Source organism: Lepus europaeus, chromosome 6 (assembly GCF_033115175.1).
Source record: "Lepus europaeus isolate LE1 chromosome 6, mLepTim1.pri, whole genome shotgun sequence".
In the NCBI taxonomy this organism is placed as follows: domain Eukaryota; kingdom Metazoa; phylum Chordata; class Mammalia; order Lagomorpha; family Leporidae; genus Lepus; species Lepus europaeus.
Genome location: NC_084832.1, coordinates 94,012,008 through 94,031,094, shown reverse-complemented (window position 1 = coordinate 94,031,094; position 19,087 = coordinate 94,012,008). Strand labels below are relative to the sequence as shown.

Below are 19,087 nucleotides of genomic sequence, written 5' to 3'. Positions count from 1 at the left end.
AGTAGCCAAGACTTGAGCCAGGACTCAAACATAGGATGCTGGTGTCTCGATGGTGGCTTAATCCACTGTGCCACAATGCAGGCCCCTAGGTGTTTTTTTTTTTTTTTTAACCAAACATCACTAGCCTTCTGCACATAATTCAAGACTGTCTGTCCCATATATTTTAATGTGCCTCCCTAATGACATACAAAGCTACTGAATAAAGTTTTTCTGCAAGACCTGAGGACTAGGGTCACTTTGAAACTCTGAGCATTCTCCCTTCTACTTTGCATCCAGATCACAGTTAAGTAGCATAAACATCAGTCAAGTAAATATATGTTCAGTGCTGACTTTGTGCCCATCACTGGAAAAGGCCTATGCTTATGGGAAGCATAACTCCATGGCCACTGACCTGGGGCTTGGAACACCAGAGAAGTTGGCATGTGAGGTTTGTGGCACAGGGAAGTAGCTGTGGTGCAGAGTAGGCGTCATGCTGAAACACATGTTAATAGCTCCTTGGGGAATCTAGATGCTGAGTAACTCTTCGTTAAGAGAGAATTCTGTTGCTGTCTGCTCACCCAGTGCCCATCTGATTAGGGTCCCTGGGCATGTTGCACACTGTACGTGAAGTAGAGCACTTCTGGTCTGTTTTCCTGGACTCTAGCCCTACTACCCTATCAGAGTCATGCTCTTCCTGACCCCACCCATTGCCTCCCTAATGGGTTTCTCCACCATCACTTCTTTTATGATTTTTTTAAATTAAAAATTGAAATTACAAAAGGCTAGAAAGAATTCTTAATGAGAAATCAAGTAATGGGAAGAATTTCTTTTGAATCAAAAATCATGTCTTCCTTTGTGTCTGGGTATAATTTTGGCCAACAAACAGGAGACATTGGGAACAAGTTAGTTCTTAGTGAAGGCATTCCCACTAAAGACATTCACATACACAGGACAGCCACTAAACTCTGGTCTTTTATTTTTAAAGATTTATTTATTTATTTGAAAGGCAGAGAGAGAGAGAGAGAGGTCTTCCACCTGCTGGTTCACTCCCCAGATGGCTGCAACGGCCAGAGCTGTGCCAATCCGAAGCCAGGAGCCAGCAGCTTATTCCAGGTTTCCCACACAGGTGCAGGGGCCCAAGGTCTTGGGTCATCTTCTACTGATTTCCCAAGCCATAGCAGAGAGCTCTACCGGAAGTGGAGCAGCCAGGACTCGAACCTGTGCCCATATGCAATGCTGGTACTGCAGGGGATGGCTTTACCTACTACGCCACAGTGCCAGTCACTAAACTCTGGTCTTGATGCTGCTGGTATATTTCTGATTTAGAATGAACATCTTTTGTATCCAAGTAGGTTGAATTTGGATGTTTTACCCTATTATTTCCCCACTCCATCTTGTCTTCAAAATGCCATCTGCTTTCACTACAAAATATAGAAAATGAGTCTCTGACGACACAGAAAAGCAGAAGTGGTGGCGCTGTATTCTTCTGAAGCCCTCGTAGTCAAAGTGAGGAGTGGAGAGAACAGGCCTCACATGGCTCAGAAACAGCAGCCTCACTCTTCACCAGGTCTCAGAGCAGACACAAAGTCAGGTCACGTGGGGGACCAGGCAGTTCTTAGCTTCTAGTCTGCCTCAGTGTATTACCCTACCTAGTGCACATACTACTTAAAACGGAGACTCTGCTTTGTACACAATAAACAGGTGCTTTATAAACACTTCAACGAAGTGTCAAAGCCATTAAGTGTTCAGTTGTTGGGTTTTATTTTACTCATTTCATTGACATTAGAGGAGTCCTTATTATTCAGTAATTCAATTTTGAAAGCATTCATTGAGTATGACCGGGTTTCCAGGACTGAGTGGGGCTGAGCACTGCAGGACAGTGTGCTCCGTGAGAGTGGAGGTGGCTGGGAAGAGACACAGAATTCTCTGGAGGCTGTGGGATTTGGCCAGCTTTGAGGCTAGATGATGAGCAGGAAAGAAGGTTCCTATACCTAGTGAGCAAGCTCTGTCGCTGTGGAGGTTACTACATAATCCAGATATCATGTTCTCTCAATAGACCCAAGAAATTGCTCAGCCACTCCAAATTACCCTTGGTATCTGAAAGGTCCCCAAGTAAGTCACAGGCATTGTATGCAACCCCACATCCTGTTGGCAGCCCCTCTGGCTGTGAGCTGTCCCCTACACACATTGGGGACCACTCTGTCTATAGTTCCTAACCTCCCACATGGTGTCACTGTGTGATGTCGTCTGATTTCAGGGATTTTTTTCCTAATACATGGAGGAGTTGGCTGTGTAGGCTTGCCATAGTGTTAGGAGCCTAATGTTTTCTTCCCCTACATAAGCCAGGGTCTTCCTATTGCTCTGAGGCATGCATGGATTTTCACCATATGATAAGCAGGTGCTAGGTGGAAAGGAGTCAGATGAAATCTGTTGTCACTCTGAAACTCAGTGACCCATCAGATAGGCACTTATGTCCTAGCAAGCAAAGTGACAAAGGTGTATCAAGCCATTGCCCTGGGCTGACTGGCACTCAGGGCATAAGCAAAGCCTGTCATTTAATGATGGTCCCCGTAAGGGACTGTCACTTTTATCGGTTTACACATCCTGTTTTTGATGGCTAATGGTTTGTCTCCTGTCACTATAGCTGTTTAGTCTTTTTATCAAGAATCTTGTGGGAAAAGGTATATACGACTTGAGAACTCATAGAAATCAGCCAGGATCCACAGTGACCTTGAGGGGATAGGGACAAGGACTGTTGTTCCTTCTGTTTTTCTTTTGGGGAAAAAAATGGAGAACCTGAAGTTTCAAGACCGGGGTTCCCCTTGAGAAGCTTAATCCTGGCTTCAGAGGGGCCTTAGGTATTTTTTAGCCAGTGGTACTCTAGCCCTGTCTGCAGCATCTGGGAACAGGAAGGCTGTGTGCTTCAGCAAAGGGCTCATCCTGTTAGCTCTTCAGAGGCCCTTGTGGCTGAAGATGGTGGGCATCAAAGCACTTCTCTATGTGCCTTTATTAGGAAAGTCACCGTACTGATCAGCATTCTCATTACCACTATGAAGTGACAGAGAGAGCTAACTTATAAGGAGACAAGTTTTATTTAGCTCACAATTTTGGGGTTTCAAGTCCAGGACTGGTTGGGCCCACTGGTTTGGCCTCTGATGAGAGTGCTGGATGTCAATGGCAGAGCACACGCAGAGGGAGAATCACATGGTGAGCCAGGGAGGAGAGAGAGAGACTTGGCCCAGATTCAGGGTTTTATAACAACCCTCACACAAGGATTGCTTTCTGAGGGCATAACCTATGACCTAAGAACTTCTATTAGGCCTCGCCTCCTAAAGACCATAATTAGATTCAGTTTCTACCCTCTTACCACCATTAAATTATGATCTGGAGTTTGAAGTCCTGTGTGACTTTGGGAGACAAATCGTATTCAAACCAAAGTAGTCACGAAGCTCCCTTTGTTATAGACCTAAGAAATGTCTGGTTTAATGGTTTGAGATCTATCCCCTTTTCATCCCCAAATAGAGGTGTCAGCAATCTGGGTCACTTTTTAAAAATATGACTTTATTTATTCTTTCCCTTCATAATAGCTCCATTCCAGATGATTTGAGACATCAATCTCATCACTCCAGGCATTGCCCTACTTCAGAGTCACCCAGCATTGCATGTTCTCTACCCAGTCTGCCCCCAAAAGTAGGTGGCCCAGAATAAAGAGGAGGAAGCAATAGAGAAAGCAAAGGGGACCTTTCTTTTCAAAACAGAGCCAGGCACCCAGAGAATCACCATCTGGAAGCTTCCATAATTGATCACCAGGGAGTTAATGAAGTTCTTAGGACCTCTGGGAGCTCTAATCTGTCATCCGTCCTTCTACCTCCCTCTCCTCACCTATCATCCCCTCACTCTTTTCAAATATTTACTTATTTGAAAGGCATAGTGAAAGAGAAGGAGAGACACAGAGAGAGGTAGGTAGGTCATCTAGCCACTGGTTCAGTCCACAAACGTCCACAATAGCCAAGTCTGGGCCAGGCCAAAGACAGAAGCCAGGAACTTGATCTGGGTCTCCCACATAGATGGCAGGATCCCAAGTACTTGGGCCATCTTCCACTGTGATTAGAAGGAAGACTCTTTAGCAAGAAGCTGAATCAGGAACAAAGCAGCTGGGTCTCAAACCAGCACTCCAGTATGGGATGCCAGCATCTCAAGTGGTGGCTTTACCCACTGCACTGCATGCTGGCCTCCCATTCCCCTCCTAGAAACTTGAAGAGAACAAACCCGTAGCGAAAGAGCAGGCCCAAGCAAAAATGCAGGACAGTGTGGAGAAACAGAGGCTGTGCGTTCCCCCAACATGGCCCTGGCTATCTATGGAGGATGATCTTGAGCACTATAACACATCCATCTGAGATCCCTAATGATGTGTGAGGCCCAAAGGCCTCAGAGAATTTCCGAGATTCATTGGTGCACCGGTGTGGCCTGGGGTGGGGGGTGTTGTTTGAGAGTGGCAGTGTTCCTGAAATTTAGGACATGTGAGGAACCTGAGGGAGATCTCATTTCAGGGAGGTTGGCTGTGCACCAGCCACCCCCTCCCACTCACCATCTGCCCAGGCTCCAGAGGCAGCTCTGAGAGCACACTGGCTCCTCCCACCTGTCCTGTGGAAGGTGGGTCTGCAGTCCAGGGACAAGCAAGAGGAGTCTGCTCTCCACCGTGGGTCTCCCACCCACACACGTGGAGAAAGCACAGAACAAGCAGGGTGGTCATGAGAGCAGGTCAGGAACACCAGGCCTGGGCTTTGGCTTCGGGAGTTATTACCTTGTGAAATTGTGTGCAGAATGATCAATTATATGCATTTTTTCTAGTGAGGGATCATAGTTCTCTTCAGCCTCTCCAGACCTCCCTCTTCTCACCCAAAGATAAGGAAGCCCCAATTTGGAGGAAATGGAAGGGATTGTTTCTGACTGTTACAATCAGGACTTAACCCGAGAGGAAAAGCTACAAGAAGACTGAAGCTTTGCATGGCCGTGGGTTCCATAGCAGCTCTGCCCAGGCAGATGCCTGGCACTCCAGTCTCGGGGCTGCTTGTCATCCTGTTGCTTGTGCTGTAACAGAGAATCCAACACAGAACACACACCTTCTACGTGGTCGGCACTCAGGACATGCTGACTGGACACATGCGGACTGTGATATCCTTGTTGTCATATATAACCGAAGGCTCATCTCCCAGTTATCTGAGCACTGCGAGATACACATTCCCTGCTGGTACACTGCCATTGCGGCCTCTGGCCTCTGACTCATGATGGCTCCCTCTGGTCTCCTGTCATCATTCCTTCCACATCTTGTATTGTAAGTTTTGTTTGTCTTCTCCTGGGGATGAAGCCTTCTAAGGAACTGCCCTCTACTGGTCTGACTAAAGGAAGGCTCCCCGCTCCCTGAATGGGGACAGAGTCTGGCACACAAAGACCTTCTGCCCTTCTCCCGACAGCTGCTGTTTGGCTGGATATTTTAGTAGTTCAGTCACTGGGAAAATCCCCCGCCCCGTAACCAGGAAGACTTTACAGCTGTAGGCTCTATTTTTAACAACTGCCAGTTTCCCAGGAAACCCCTATTCCCATCTCAGGATCACGTGGACTCAGCTTCCTGCTTGTGCCTTCACACCTGCCTTCTGTGACTCCCCCGTCCTTCCAGGTCTGGCCCTTGTTGATTTCCACCTCACACAGCCCCTCTTTCCTTTGGGATTTTTTTTAAAGATTTATTTATTTATATGAAAGTCAGAGTTACACAGAGAGAGAAGGAGTGGCAGAGAGAGAGAGAGGTCTTCCATCCGCTGGTTCACTTCCCAATTGACTGCAACAGCCAGAGCTGGGCCAGGCCAAAGCCTGAGGCCAGAAGCTTCTTCCAGGTCTCCCACATGGGTGCAGGAGCCCAAGGACTCAGGCCATCTTCAACTGCTTTCCCAAGCCATAGCTGAGAGCTGGATAAGAAGTGGAGCAGCTGGGTCTCGAACCGGTGCCCATATGGGATGGCGGCACTGCAGGCGGCAGCTTTACCCACTATGCTGTAACACCGGCCCTTCTTTGGGCTTCTGTAACTGTGAATACTTACTCCTGCAGTTGCATTTACCACCCTTTGTGTAGTTGCCTTCTATGCACCTGTATCCCCTACCAGCAAGGGGTGCCTATTGCTCACATATCTTAAGCGCATTCATTCACTCAACAAACAGGTACTGAGTACCACTCACATGCAAGGTGCTCTTCTTGGCACATGGGATTCGCCAGGAAACAAAATAGACCCAAACTGCTTATCCTCTTGGAGCTACATTCTAACACAGAAGACAAACAAGAAATAATACATACAATAAATAAGTGAACTTTGCAAAGTGACAAGTCCTAGAGAAAAAGCAGAGCAGGGTGTGTTTGGAATGGAAATGTTCGATAAGCTCACCTTAACCTGAACGTAGTTGTGACGTTGTTACAGTGGACATATAAGAAAGGACACTAGAAAACATCTGTAGAAAATGCATATTCAAAAAAAAAAAGTTGCCCTGGATTTCAAATGAATTTGCCCTAAAATAAACCTATCTTTCAATTTCATTTTTTTCATGCACGTTTTGAAGTCCCCTCATCTGTTAGGAACTCTTCCCCACTAACTTCGTTCAGTCCAGTTTTGGCACAGTATTTGCACTATGTTGGATGGGTTTCTCTAGTCAAAGCATGGCAATACCTGCTAAGTATTAGTGGGTTGGTCAAGGACGTTGGGATGTGATGCTTCAGACTAGGTAGGCTATCAGCACTTCTCAGGCATTTTTATGCACAGCACACAAAGAACATGAGATGCGTCCATCCCACTCAGGCATACGAGCCTAAGATGAATGGAGGCTGAGGGCATTATTATTCCAGCAAATCATATTCACCTGAGACTCAAGAGGCAGAATTCGTGGCAGTGGCTATCACATTTCAGCCTACCGTCGAGCTGTGGAATGACTGATAGGCAGCTTTGTGAGCCACAGTGAGATCTTGGGGACAGAGTGCAGCTGTCTGTCTTGCTAATCCTTCTCCCAAGGGATTCCACTGCTATTGACCCATGGGATCACACTTGGAGAACCAATGACACAAATCATTTAGGGAACTCATGCCTCTTAGGGATTTGGATTTCCATAATCTAATTTCACAGGGACAAAGTTGGGGTTCATTTTTAGGGAGCTAGGCCTAAAAAAAAAAAACAGTACTTGCTTGCTCTATGACTTTTCTTCATGGCCACCTGCTAGGCAGCGTTGGTCTGGTAAATGTCTACAGCTGCTTCTTAGGGAAAGGGCTTGGGGGGTGCAGGTAGGGGTGGGGAGCCCCTGAGTGTATTGCTTGAACACTTGTATGGTGTAGATGCTTCCCCCACCAACGCTGGCCAGTGTCAAGCTGCCAACACTAAGTGAACATGGAGTCGGGAAGAGCTGCGTGCAGTGAGCTCTCCACAGCTGTAGAGGCACCACTGCCTTGAGCGTCTCCACCCTTCTGCTAGTTGCAGGTCCCCATCGTCGACACCTAGGCTGTGGGTCCAAGCGCGGGACCTCCTCTCTGAGGATATAAGCCAACCCGACTGCTTTTCCTGTCCTGTCACCTGCAGTACCTTGAATCCTTGAGGTTTAACCTCTACATTCTGGGCCCAACCAGTGTCCAGGTGACAGGACCTTTAGGAAGATAGCTTTCTTCTCCCCAAATCCTCTAAGGTTTCCATTTTCCAGCTTAGTCTGCAAGAGCTGACACGCTTTAGACATCAAGGTCAGCGTGCCTCAGGGTGCAGCAGAGTCGAAACCATCCCATGCTGAAAGAACTTATTTTCGAGGTGACCCACAACTGAGTAGAAAACGGTGGAGACATTTGCTTTTCCAGGAAATGAACCAATAGAGAGAACCAGACAAGAGTCCTCAGGAGGCAGAGCCTCCAAAGGCACTCTGCAGTTCAGGCCAGGGTCACGTAGGAGTAGCTCGTAGGTGATGATAAAAGTCACGGTGGATCAGATCCGCGAGAACAAAAGTCAAGTTTGGCCCCATTTGTCTGCTCCAGATGCGTTCACACCCCGCTCTGCCTGCCTCTCTGCTGTGACTCAACTCTGCTCTCTCTCTTTCCTGCCTTTCCTTTACCTTTCCAGATGCAGGACGCTATGGGCTATGAGCTACCCTGGGTGTATTTTGTCAGTCTGGTCATCTTTGGATCCTTTTTCGTTCTAAATCTGGTTCTCGGTGTGTTGAGCGGGTAAGCTGACCATTTCTATGCCCCCCTTACAATGCAGCCGAGCAAGGTCCCAGGTTCCACCGTGTCCATGGCCAGGATCCTCAGGGATGGGACCCTAACAGGCCCAGGAAAACCAGGACAAAAAGTCTCCGTGCAAGCACGAGTTCTGACCCATTGACTGGGCAGCCTATTTGGCCTCTGATTTGCACCTAGAGGATCCGCGGGTCCCGGCGCTGCTCGGGTCAGCGTCTGGGGAGCCAGGGGCTGGCGCTTGGCCGTGCTCGGTTGCTGTGTGTGCCTCACTAACTATCATTCCATTCTTCCAGGTCAATGATGCCGTAGGAAGGGACTGGCCCTGGATCTATTTTGTTACACTAATCATCATAGGGTCATTTTTTGTACTTAACTTGGTTCTCGGTGTTCTTAGCGGGTAAGCAGGACCAAGGAAAAAGGTCTCGATTTTTCCATTTATTTTTATTTATTCTTTCTGCTATTCCTGGCTCTATTCTGTTCTTCTGGGATGATGAACCTGGGATAAGGGGTCACCTGGGGAGCCTTGAAGTGCATGTCCTTGGCCTGGCTGCGTAAGGGGTCAAATATACAAGAACAGTTGGGGCTGACAATGGAGAGGAGCACAGTGGCTTCGCCGAGAGCTGCCTTGTCCCACTGCCTCCTGCTGATGCTTGCCACCCGCTCCCAGCCCCAAGTGGCTGTTCAAGTAGGCAAGCTGCTTCTCTTGTACTGTAGTGACCACGGCCCCGGGAGTCCTGCGGTGCGGCCCTTGAGTGGGGAGGGTTTGGCAGCAGGAGTTTTCAGTAATAACCGCAGACTGTGTGCTTTCCATAGAGCACCCTTGCAGTTAAGCACTCGCCTGACTCTTGAACCAGTAACAGCATGTGGCAGGCTCCTAGCAAGGATTTCAGATCACTTTTATTCAGAGTTGAACAGACCAGAGTAAGAAGAGTTTAGTTTAAAAAGATAAATAAGCAGATACAGACGGGAAGATCTAATTCTCTTCAGGCTGAACTATCCATCTCAGGTGTTTCCTTTTCTCAACAGAAAGGGGACTTTACTGTTTAAATCCTGAGAGCAGAGGGGATGGAATACACTCCCCTTGAATTTCTCTAATTGGCTGCAAGTGTAAAGTGTGTTTAATGCCAGACCTTGCTCCTATGACACTAGGAGTAGTAGAAGTAGCTTCCAGTTGCAGCATTGAGCTCCCAGAGGACAGCCACCTTTTCACTGTGGAGACTCATGGGTATTGCCCGTATTTGTCACAAGGCCATACCAGCCACGCCAAGGCCTGACACCTAAATGCTCCTGGCAACCTGCTCACAGGTGACCCTCTGCTGCCTTTGCTATGCTGGGGGCGGGGGAGGGGTGGTCAACGATTTCTGCTCTGCTTGAGACAGGTCAGCTACTGTGAGTAGTCGTTCCTGGGTGTCTGGGAATGTCTGTGCTGGGAGCAGTTTGGGCATAAGGAGAAAGATTTCTCTTCATTTTCATTCAACACATAAACTGGGAAGGTTGACTCCTGCCTCCTGCAGTGGCCTAACATCTTGCAGGATGTTGGGTCCACTCTTGGGAATGGGGGCATGGAGGTTGGAGAAGAAACTGCTCCTTCCTCACCCCCTCCCACAGTGGATGGTCTGTAGAGACCTTGAGGATGTCACTTCTTTTGCCAAGGTGAGCCCCCCCAGAGCCTAGAACCTTCCACCAGGGATAAGAAGCAATAAGCAGGACTACGTCAGCTCCTGATCACTTGCCTGGAGGGTAGAGGGAGTTTCATTTTTGTGTCCCAACACAAGAAAATGCCCTGCATTTTTATATAAACCTGCAAGACAGGTTTGGAAAAAGTCAACCTCATCTCCCCCATTGGAAACAGGAATTTGTTTATCCCAGTTCTGCGTTTGCTGGATGCTTATGCTGGGCCCCTTCCCCCTCTTAAACTTTAGTTTCCTCATCTGAAAAAATGAAGATAATAACATCAACTCTTGAGTGGTTGTGAATAAGCAATGAAGTGGTTTATGTCAACTGTCCCGCACAGTGACTGGTAGGTATGTAGTAAGTGCTCAATAGTGATGCTGGCACTGCAATGATTCCTCTCCATTGGATGCCTTTCACAACGGGGATTATTGACTAGCATCATCAGATATCAGAGCTACTGTGGCCTTCCTTTTAAAGAAGGAGAACACAAGCCTGGAGATATTTGGTGGCATGTGCACCATCACTATGTTAGTAAATAGCACAGCCAGGACCGGAGCTGTGGTCCAGCCTGGCTCTCATCTTCCCGTCAGCACCCCTTAGCTGTACAGTGAATGAGTGTCCATGTAACACAAGCCAGCACTTGAGATGTTAAAAAACCTGGCATTCCACTTTCCTGCCCTAGAATTAAGGAAGCAAATCTGAGCAAGTAACGTCCTCTTTCCCCAGAATCGCAAGTGGAGAATGAGCACTGGCCCAGGAGGGCTTCCTTAAGCAGTTTCTCCTCACAGCCGGAGAAGTTATCTTCCTGTTCAAAGCCAAGAAGGCAGTGACAGTGGCTGCCAAGTGTTAGAGAAAAAGGCATTTTGAAAGCCGTGTCTTAGCCTAAGTTCAAATGAGGTAGGGTACATAAGAACCCTTTGCCCTAAACCTGGCACATAATAATACTCAGAAACCTTAGTTGACTCATTAGAGGAGCATGAAGGCTGTTTGACCTCAGAACCCATGGGTCTTTCAGTCGAGACATTGGCCTTTCCTGGAGACCTTCCCAGCACCTGCTCCCTGACCCATCCAGAAGCTGCAGTCTGCATCCTGCAGTCCCAGGATCGCTGATGGAACATCTGCCAAGGTTTCCAGGGCTTCTGCGAAGCACGAGGCATCTGTGGGCAAGCAGCTCCCCTTCCTGGTGAAGAGGCCTCTCTCCTTTGCTGAGGGCTACCGCTGTAAATGGGACAAAAGCTGGACATAGACTTGGCCAACCATATAGTGGCAACAGCGTCAAGTCAGCCAGGACAATGTACAGCAGCCTGCCCATCCGTGGTTTCACTTCCTGTAGTTTCACTGGTCAACCATGGTCCAAAAATATTGATGGAAAATTCCAGAAATAAACAATTCATAAGTTTTAAATTGCCCTTCTGAGTACCATGATGAAATCTCACACTGTCTCACTGAGTCCTGCCAGGGACATGAATCATACGTCTGTTCAGCAAATCCTTGCTCCCCACCCCACTGCAGCCAAAAGAGAGAGACCACGCACACACAACTTTTACTATACTATTGATCATTGTTGTTAATATCCTACTGTGCCTAATTTATAATTTACACTTTGGCATAGATGTGAATGTATAGGAAAACTTAGTGTTCGTAGAGTCTGGTGCTGTCCACAGTTTCAGGCGTCCACTGTGGGTCTTGGAACCTATCTCCCACAGGTAAGGCCATCTACCATCATGGCTATCATAAGAATGTGGTAAACATCTGTTTACCCATGAGTCATACTTCTGATTAAGCCAACCTAACAGAAGCATTCAAAAAAGGCTTGGAGACCCATGAACTTCATTGTCACCATGACAGCCTTGTCCATCACTACCAGCCTGCGTCAGGCTCGGGGATACTTTCTGGGAGACTGACTCATGCACTGCTCAGGATGATTCTGAGCGAGGTGTCAGCCAGCTCTCCATCCCCCAGGGAAGAAAAGTGAAGGTTAGAAGGTTCTAGCAGATGAACAATGGAGTTCCACTGGAGCAACGTGAATCCACAGCCTGTCTTCCTACCCTGCATGGTATACCCTTCCCAGACTCATTGACCATGCAATCCCATGTTCTTCATTATGTGGGGACTGGGGAGCAGGAGCTGTGGTAGGAAGGGTAAGGGGCAGACAGGCAGCAGAAGTGACACATAGACAGTCCACTGGATGCAGTGAGTGGGACCTGGAAGAGGCCCAGGAGGAAGCTGCAAAGGCGCCACCTAGCATGGCCTTGGATGGGTGGTTGGGGAGGCAGCCTGCAGATCTCAGTGGCCCTTGGGAGAGAGCACAGTCACCGAGTCAATGGCTCTGCAGCCTTGGGAGAATTCTGGGACTAGGGGCAGGAGTGTGACACTTGACATCATGAGTTAATATTATTTTACAGCCCAGCACATCCTCATAAATCATGTCTTCAGTCACTTGAGAAATGATTAATTTTGCCTTGTGTGTGCATGGAGGTAAGGAAGATGATGCTCTTTAAAGCATCTGTTCAAGAGTAGAAATTAAGAGGGTTTGGCCATCAGAGGGCTGGGCGTCCTTAATGTGGAGCCCTCATGTATTCAGAACACCTCCTTTCTGATAAGGCCAGATGCAATTAGTGTTAAAAATGTATATCTCTTGGAATTTTACAAAAATGCTTCCACATTCCTTGTCTATCGGGACTCACATCCACCCTGTGCAAGTTATAGGACTGGTATTAATAGAGATAATGATCAGACTATAATTAATTTCCCCTCCAGAAACCTCAATCTCCAGCCTTTAACAAATTAAAATGACAACAGTGACAATGAAATTCTTGCAAGTATACTTGAAGCTGTCATGAAGTTGAAGCCTCTGGACTCTGGTTCGTTTTGGTTTTTAGAGGGCTACATTTATGTGGCTTCCACCGGCAAAAGGCCAGGAGGATATGTTCCACGGGGACTTGACCCATCCTTTTCTCAATGGGCGATGGGCACACCTAGGGCCTGAGAAAGCTTATCTAGCACACGTGTTCTCCCTGTGAGCACGTCTTGGCCTTCACAACCTTCTGTCCCTTAGGAACACCAGACGGCACTTCAACACCATGTGTGCTGGTCACTTTAAACAGGGGAATCACTCACAAACGAAGCACAAAACATGCAGAAATGCAAGGCACTAAACAGACTGTAAAAAGCACCCCTGTTTATAGCATGAGAGAGTTTATAGTCACACTGAAAAAGGTAGAGTGTTGCCTTGTGTGAGCTCAGCTGGGAGCAGGGGACTCTGGCCACTCTATGCACATACACAAATGACTGTGAAAGTGTCATGAGGATTGATTTTGGGCTTCCAAATAAATTTCAGCAGGCAGGTAAATTCATAAGCATGGAAGCCACAGATAATGGCTATCAGCCGTATTGGTTACCTGTGTGGTCTATATGGATTGGATTTTCTACAGCCTCTCCCTTGGTGTGCTTTATGTTACTGTGCACCAACTCCCAGCCCTCCACTCTACCCCTCATTTTTCCCTGTTGGTGGGAGATGCACCTCTGCCTTTTGACAAATCCTACAGCTGTGACTGATTGTCTTGCCCGTTCTGGCCCCTGGGCCCAGCACAGCCCATCAGGCTGGGGCTTTATGTCTTCATTGGCCCGGTCCCTAGAGCCACACATGGCTGGCATCCAGGCAAGGACACAAAGAGAGCCAGACATTGCTGCCCGGCACATCCTTTACCACGTGGGGTCTGGGGAGGGGAACCTTGGCTCCCTTTGCCTCCAGCCCCAAGCCCTCCTACAGCCCACCCTCTATGGGAGCCAGTGCCAATCTGGCAGTGCCCCTAAATCTTCCCCCAAACATATCCTACCACTATGACAGAAACATCAGAAGGCCAGTCAGAGTCATCAGCACCCCTCATTTTCCTTTTCTCCCCATGGATGTTTCCGTTAGTTCCTCATAGATGGTAGCTTTCATTCCATGGGGCAGGTGCTGTAAAACAAGACTGGGCCCAACATCTTGACTCCAATTGGATCCCAGTTATCCCCCCAACTACAAAAGAAGAGTGAGTAGAAGTTTTGTAACCAGAACTTGAGCCCTCTGCAAAATCACCCAAAGAGTCCAGGTGAGCCCTCAGCCATTCACTGCTTAAGCCGCAGACACACTCCAGAGGTGAGGGACCCAGACTGCCAATGCGTGTAGGCAGAAAGAGTCTGGAAAGGGGCCTTGAGACATGGATTTTGCAGTTGGCTCACACAGGATGAGTGATGCTCTATGAAGTTGGCTGTCCCCAGAAAACATGACCAAGCCCCTGGGATGCTTGGAAGAACAGGGCATAAAGGTTTGGGGGGAGGGGAGCTGGCATCTTTCCAGCAGGGAGGGAGCAAAACAGGGCAAGGCTCCCATCTTCATTGTGAGCTGTCAATCCAGACTTCCCTGGCATAAAACTCCCTGGGAAGGAAATGAAGGTACCCGCCGGTTGGCAGGAAGCCCAAGAAATAGCAAGTTCAATCCAATTAGAATTGGATTCAATCAAATTTAAGAAGAAAATTCAATCCAAACCAGAGCATCATTAAGGCAGCAGTTGACAAGAACTCATTAGCTTGAGAGCCCCATGTTCCCCCAATTACGGAGTTCCCCAGACCCCTCCCCAGCCCCAACCCCATTTCACCATGAAAACTTTGCTCTCCCAAGTGGCACAAGCAGGATGCGAACACTAGACAGTTAGATGGTGATGGGACGTGCTGCGTGGTGGCAGATTTAGGAGCCAAGTCTTCTGTCTCCCTATTTGTCGGGTGTTTGGCTCTGCAAGAAATTCCTTCAAGGTGGGTTCAGCCTCTTGTGCTGCTCCAGGCCTTTATTGGTGAGAGAAGGTGGAGTCAGGGCTCCAGGAATAAACCAGGATGCCCAGTGCATGCACATACACACACACACACACACACCCCATTCCAAAGACAAAAGCACTGCTATACACCTACTTTAGAAGAAAAGGCACAGCCTTGCTTTGGATAGAGAACAAGCCTTGTTGGTTGTTGACTTTTGCTGCCAGCCCTCTTCTTGCTCAGAAAGTGCAGTTGGAAATCAGAGAGAAAATGAGAGTCATAAAAAATGGAAATCACTATTCTCTTAGAAATCATTCAGTGGGCTCTTCTAGCAAATCTGAAACCAGATCCAATTTCTATGCATTACTACTTTAAACTGAATGCATCATTTAACTTTGATGTCATCTTGATTTTATGTATTTTCAGATTCTGATTTTTTTTTTAACCAAAAGGGCATCTCCAGGACATTTTCTTGTGCTGGGAATCCTCATTCATCTGCATGTGGTAAAGAGCCTCCTCTAGTTCAGAGATCCCTCCAGGCATGCAAAGAGGGCAAGCTGAGCTTGAGTCGCTCTGGTTGTGAGAGCTTTCCTGGTTCCTACATCAGTGAGGTCCTGCAAAATAGTTACCAGTCTCTGAGAGGAAGCAAGCTCCAGTTTATAGCATTTGCCCATTTCCCTGCTGTAAGCGTTCCCACCATGGCTGATCTTAAGCTGCCAACAGGACATCACTGAGGCCAGAGGCGGCAAGTGACACACACCCTAGGCTCTGTGGACCCTGTTCGAGGGAGCGGGCTTTGGCACACTGCTTGTCCTTAACTGTTGTGGGTTTTTTTAGTTACTGTTTGGAAAAAAAATTTTCGAAGTCTTTGGGGGGACATTTTTTATTAGAAGGCAAAAGCCTATGATTGTGACCTAGAAAAAAGGGAAATGGACTTCAGTCATGCCCTTGGACCTCATGCCTTTGTCAACCATGTCCCCCTCAGTGACTCCTCCATCTATCTGAGAATAGAAACAAAACCTGGGCTGGCCAGAGAAAGCTGTCTGTGGAAAGTCAGGGCGTGTGGCGCCTTTCTCCCTGGAAAGCAATTAATACTCTTCTTTCATCTTATCTCCATCTCTCCTCCTATGCCCGACCCCTTCTCTGGTCCCCCGCCTTGCCTGCTCCTCTCTGTCTCACCAGAGAGTTTTCCAAAGAGAGGGAGAAGGCCAAAGCTCGGGGAGATTTCCAGAAGTTGCGAGAGAAACAGCAGCTGGAAGAGGACCTCAAAGGCTACCTGGACTGGATCACTCAGGCAGAAGACATCGACCCTGAGAATGAGGATGAAGGCATGGATGAGGAGAAACCCCGAAACAGTGAGCACCCCTCCTGTGTCTTTGGGCCGGGTTTTGGGAAAGACTGGGGACAGCAGGAAACTCTTGCCACCACCTTTCTTTGCAGCCTGTAGTTTCTCTTCCTGGAGCAACAGTTGTCTCATTGCAATCATTTGCTACTCATGGGAATTAGTTGCAGATGGAAAATAATTGCTTTTGTCACTCCTTTTAGAATCTTTGACCTTAAAAGACACTTGAGGTTGTGAAGTGAATTTTTTTTTTTTTTTTGAATCAGACACCCTCCTCTTCCTCCAGGTTCCAGGTTTGTTGGAAAGGAGACATTCTTATCAGGCAGCTATGTGGACAACTTTATACCTGCGCAGAATCGCCAGCACCCTTAGCAGTACCCTGTTAGGCAGTGTTGAGGTTTCTTCCAGGAAAGGGAGTGGAAAGTTTCTCTCTGGGAGGTTAGACGTAAGGGTCTGGGAAGACACAAAATGGGAGGATGGGAGGCCCAGAGGAGTTTGGCGGAGTATAATCAAGATGACAGAGAAGGAGCCAAACCTCTTCTGATGTTTTATGAGGCTGGTGGCTGGATAGGCTATTGCTGGAATAGACAGGAGAGGGACTGATGATATTGACTCACCAGTGTATTAAACATGATGAATCATGGAAATTGAGGCTCGTATCAGATTAGCCCAGTGATTTTCAAACTGTGGTCCCTGGACCAGCAATATCAGCATCACCTGGGCCTGGCCCCACTGCAGACCCCCTCACTCAGGATCTCTAGAGTGAGGCCCAGCAATGTAAATGTGTGTGTGTGCGTGCTTGTGTGTGTATGTTAAGATTTATTTATCTATTTTAAAGGCAGAGTTAGAGAGGAAAAGAGAGAGAAAGGGAGAAATAGATTTTCTATATGCCGAATCACTCTCCAAATACCCACAGCAGCCAGGTCTGGACCAGGCCAAAGTCAAGAGCCAGGATCTCCATCAGGGTCTCCCTCATGGGTAGCAGGAACCCAAGTACTTGGGCCATAATCTACCGCCTTCCAGGCACATTAACAGAAAGCTGGATCAGAAGTATGGAATACATGAGACTCCAATCAGGCACCCCAATATGGGACACAGGTGTACCAAGCAGTAGCCTAACCTGTTGTACCACAGTGCATACCCCAGGAGTCTGTTTTAATAACTCCTCCAAGTGACTCTGATGTGTGGCTAATTTGAGAACCACTGGGCCAGCTCTGATTATACTTTGTGTCATTTGAACTTGATTTCTGTGACTTTAATCATACCCTTTGCTCTGTCTTCTATATGCAATACCTTCCCATTCATTTTAATATTTGGATGGGAGCATTTCTGTCCAGCCTAGTTTAGGAACAAGTTCTTAAATACTGAGCATCCAGAGAAGTCAAGGAACCAAACAGGTTAACAGGCAGATTAGGGCGTGCACTATATGTAGGCATGCAAGTAAGGATAGGAAGCAAGAAGCCTTTCCTAGGAAAGAGAGAGAGAGAGAGAGAGAGAGATGCAGGCTAAGATACACACCAAGAGAAGGGGTAGATGGAGGAAGATGGGAAGACAACCAAAGATGGTAACAGTGAGCATAATCTCTGCTCCCTCATTTCAGTGATTGATTTAATAAATCTATCAGTGACTCCCTTTCTGATAACTACGCTCAAGGTAGAAATACAGAATTAAAGCACACGAATGGCAAAGGACTGGTAACAACATAATTTAATAACCCAAGGAGGCCTTCATGCTCTGCTAAGTAGTTTTGCAAGTTGGAAAATGGGGACTTTGATGGATTAGAACAATGAGAAATGATGCCATTGAGGGTCTTTCTGGGAAAATGCCTGACAGCTTCTATTGTGCTGTGGATGGAACTGCAGATCAGTTGATTAGTTGGTGGCACTGAGTGGTATAGTAAATAGATAAATTGGCCTGTGAGCTGCACAGAGGCTTATCTCTAAAACGTAGGAATTGGTATCTCAGCTCCTTGCTCTAGCTTAAGTCGGAATGGGGCCTCTGGCTCATGATTAATGGCAATGAGCATTTTTTTTGCATGTGCTATTTCAAATGTGCACTACCCACCACTTGCTTAGCAGCCAGTCACCATCCAGGGAGACACATCATTATTCTACTCTCTGCCTACAGTAAGAGCTCCCAAGGGGGAAGTGTGCTGTTTCTCCATCTTGCCATGCACTGAGTAAATTCCAAGGAGACTTTCCAGCATGGTGCACCATCTTGGCTGCTGGGGCCATTACACTGACAGGGCCCATCTAACCAGATTTCTGTCCAAGCTTTGAGAAGAGTATAGTGAACTGCATACCACAGCCAAAAGTCAGTTTCTGCCAAGACTATCATAAGTCCAATTAGGGACAAAATGTGACTCTGGAGTCTTCTGCTCCTCCCTGCTTGTGTGGCTTCCTCATGGCTGGAGGAGCCTTGTGGATCCACTTTTGTCCTTGGCCAGCCTTGTCCTAAGAGGCCTGGAATGGGAACTTGGTTCCTTCATTAGTGGAAATGCTGGTTGAACAGTTGCAGGGACATGGGGAAATGGGTTGACCATCTAAAAAAATCAAAGGGTAGAGAGTCAGAGAGATACATGCAATGAAACGGAATGTGAGAAACCCAGGAATGGAGCCAGGAAAAGAGTAAAATTGTCTTTCGCGTACGTCCCACTAAAAGTAGAGTTGATGTGATTTAATAACTAAGGAGTTGTGCCCTGATAGACTTGTAGAAAAGTCAAGTCTGTGGCTTGCCAACTTATCTTTAAAACTTCATAACTGGCCCTTTGACACAAATACAGGGGGGAGTGCTGCTATGGGGAGATGAGTGTTTCAGTGGTACAGGATTCTGGTCTTTGAAATCTTTGAATGGTGGTGTATTTCTAAGTAATGGGATGATATATTTTCCAATTCTTGTCAGCTCAAAAACTAGCTAGTATTTTAAGAAGGAAAAAAAGCATAATCATTCCACCTGTGTTTCTGGTGACTCTGCTTTTACCCGGAGTGTCCTTCCTCTCAGCACACACCAGGTGCCCCTGGTGTAAGGCACTCACCAGACAGAGGTGGCTGC

The 19,087-nt window shown here is 47.5% G+C and overlaps 1 protein-coding gene across 17 annotated transcripts in view; it reads left to right on the top strand.

Annotated features, from left to right (window-relative positions):
* CACNA1C (calcium voltage-gated channel subunit alpha1 C) overlaps window positions 1–19,087 on the top strand; it is a 631,672-nt gene that overhangs the window by 451,146 nt on the left and 161,439 nt on the right. For 16 of the 17 annotated variants that reach the window (XM_062194587.1, XM_062194598.1, XM_062194596.1 and 13 more), the window contains exons 8-9: window positions 8,523–8,626; window positions 15,877–16,049. In XM_062194587.1, the coding sequence (XP_062050571.1) occupies window positions 8,523–8,626; window positions 15,877–16,049 (277 nt within the window). Of the gene's footprint in view, window positions 1–8,113; window positions 8,218–8,522; window positions 8,627–15,876; window positions 16,050–19,087 lie in introns of all 17 variants that reach the window. The other variant, XM_062194600.1, reaches the window with a different exon arrangement.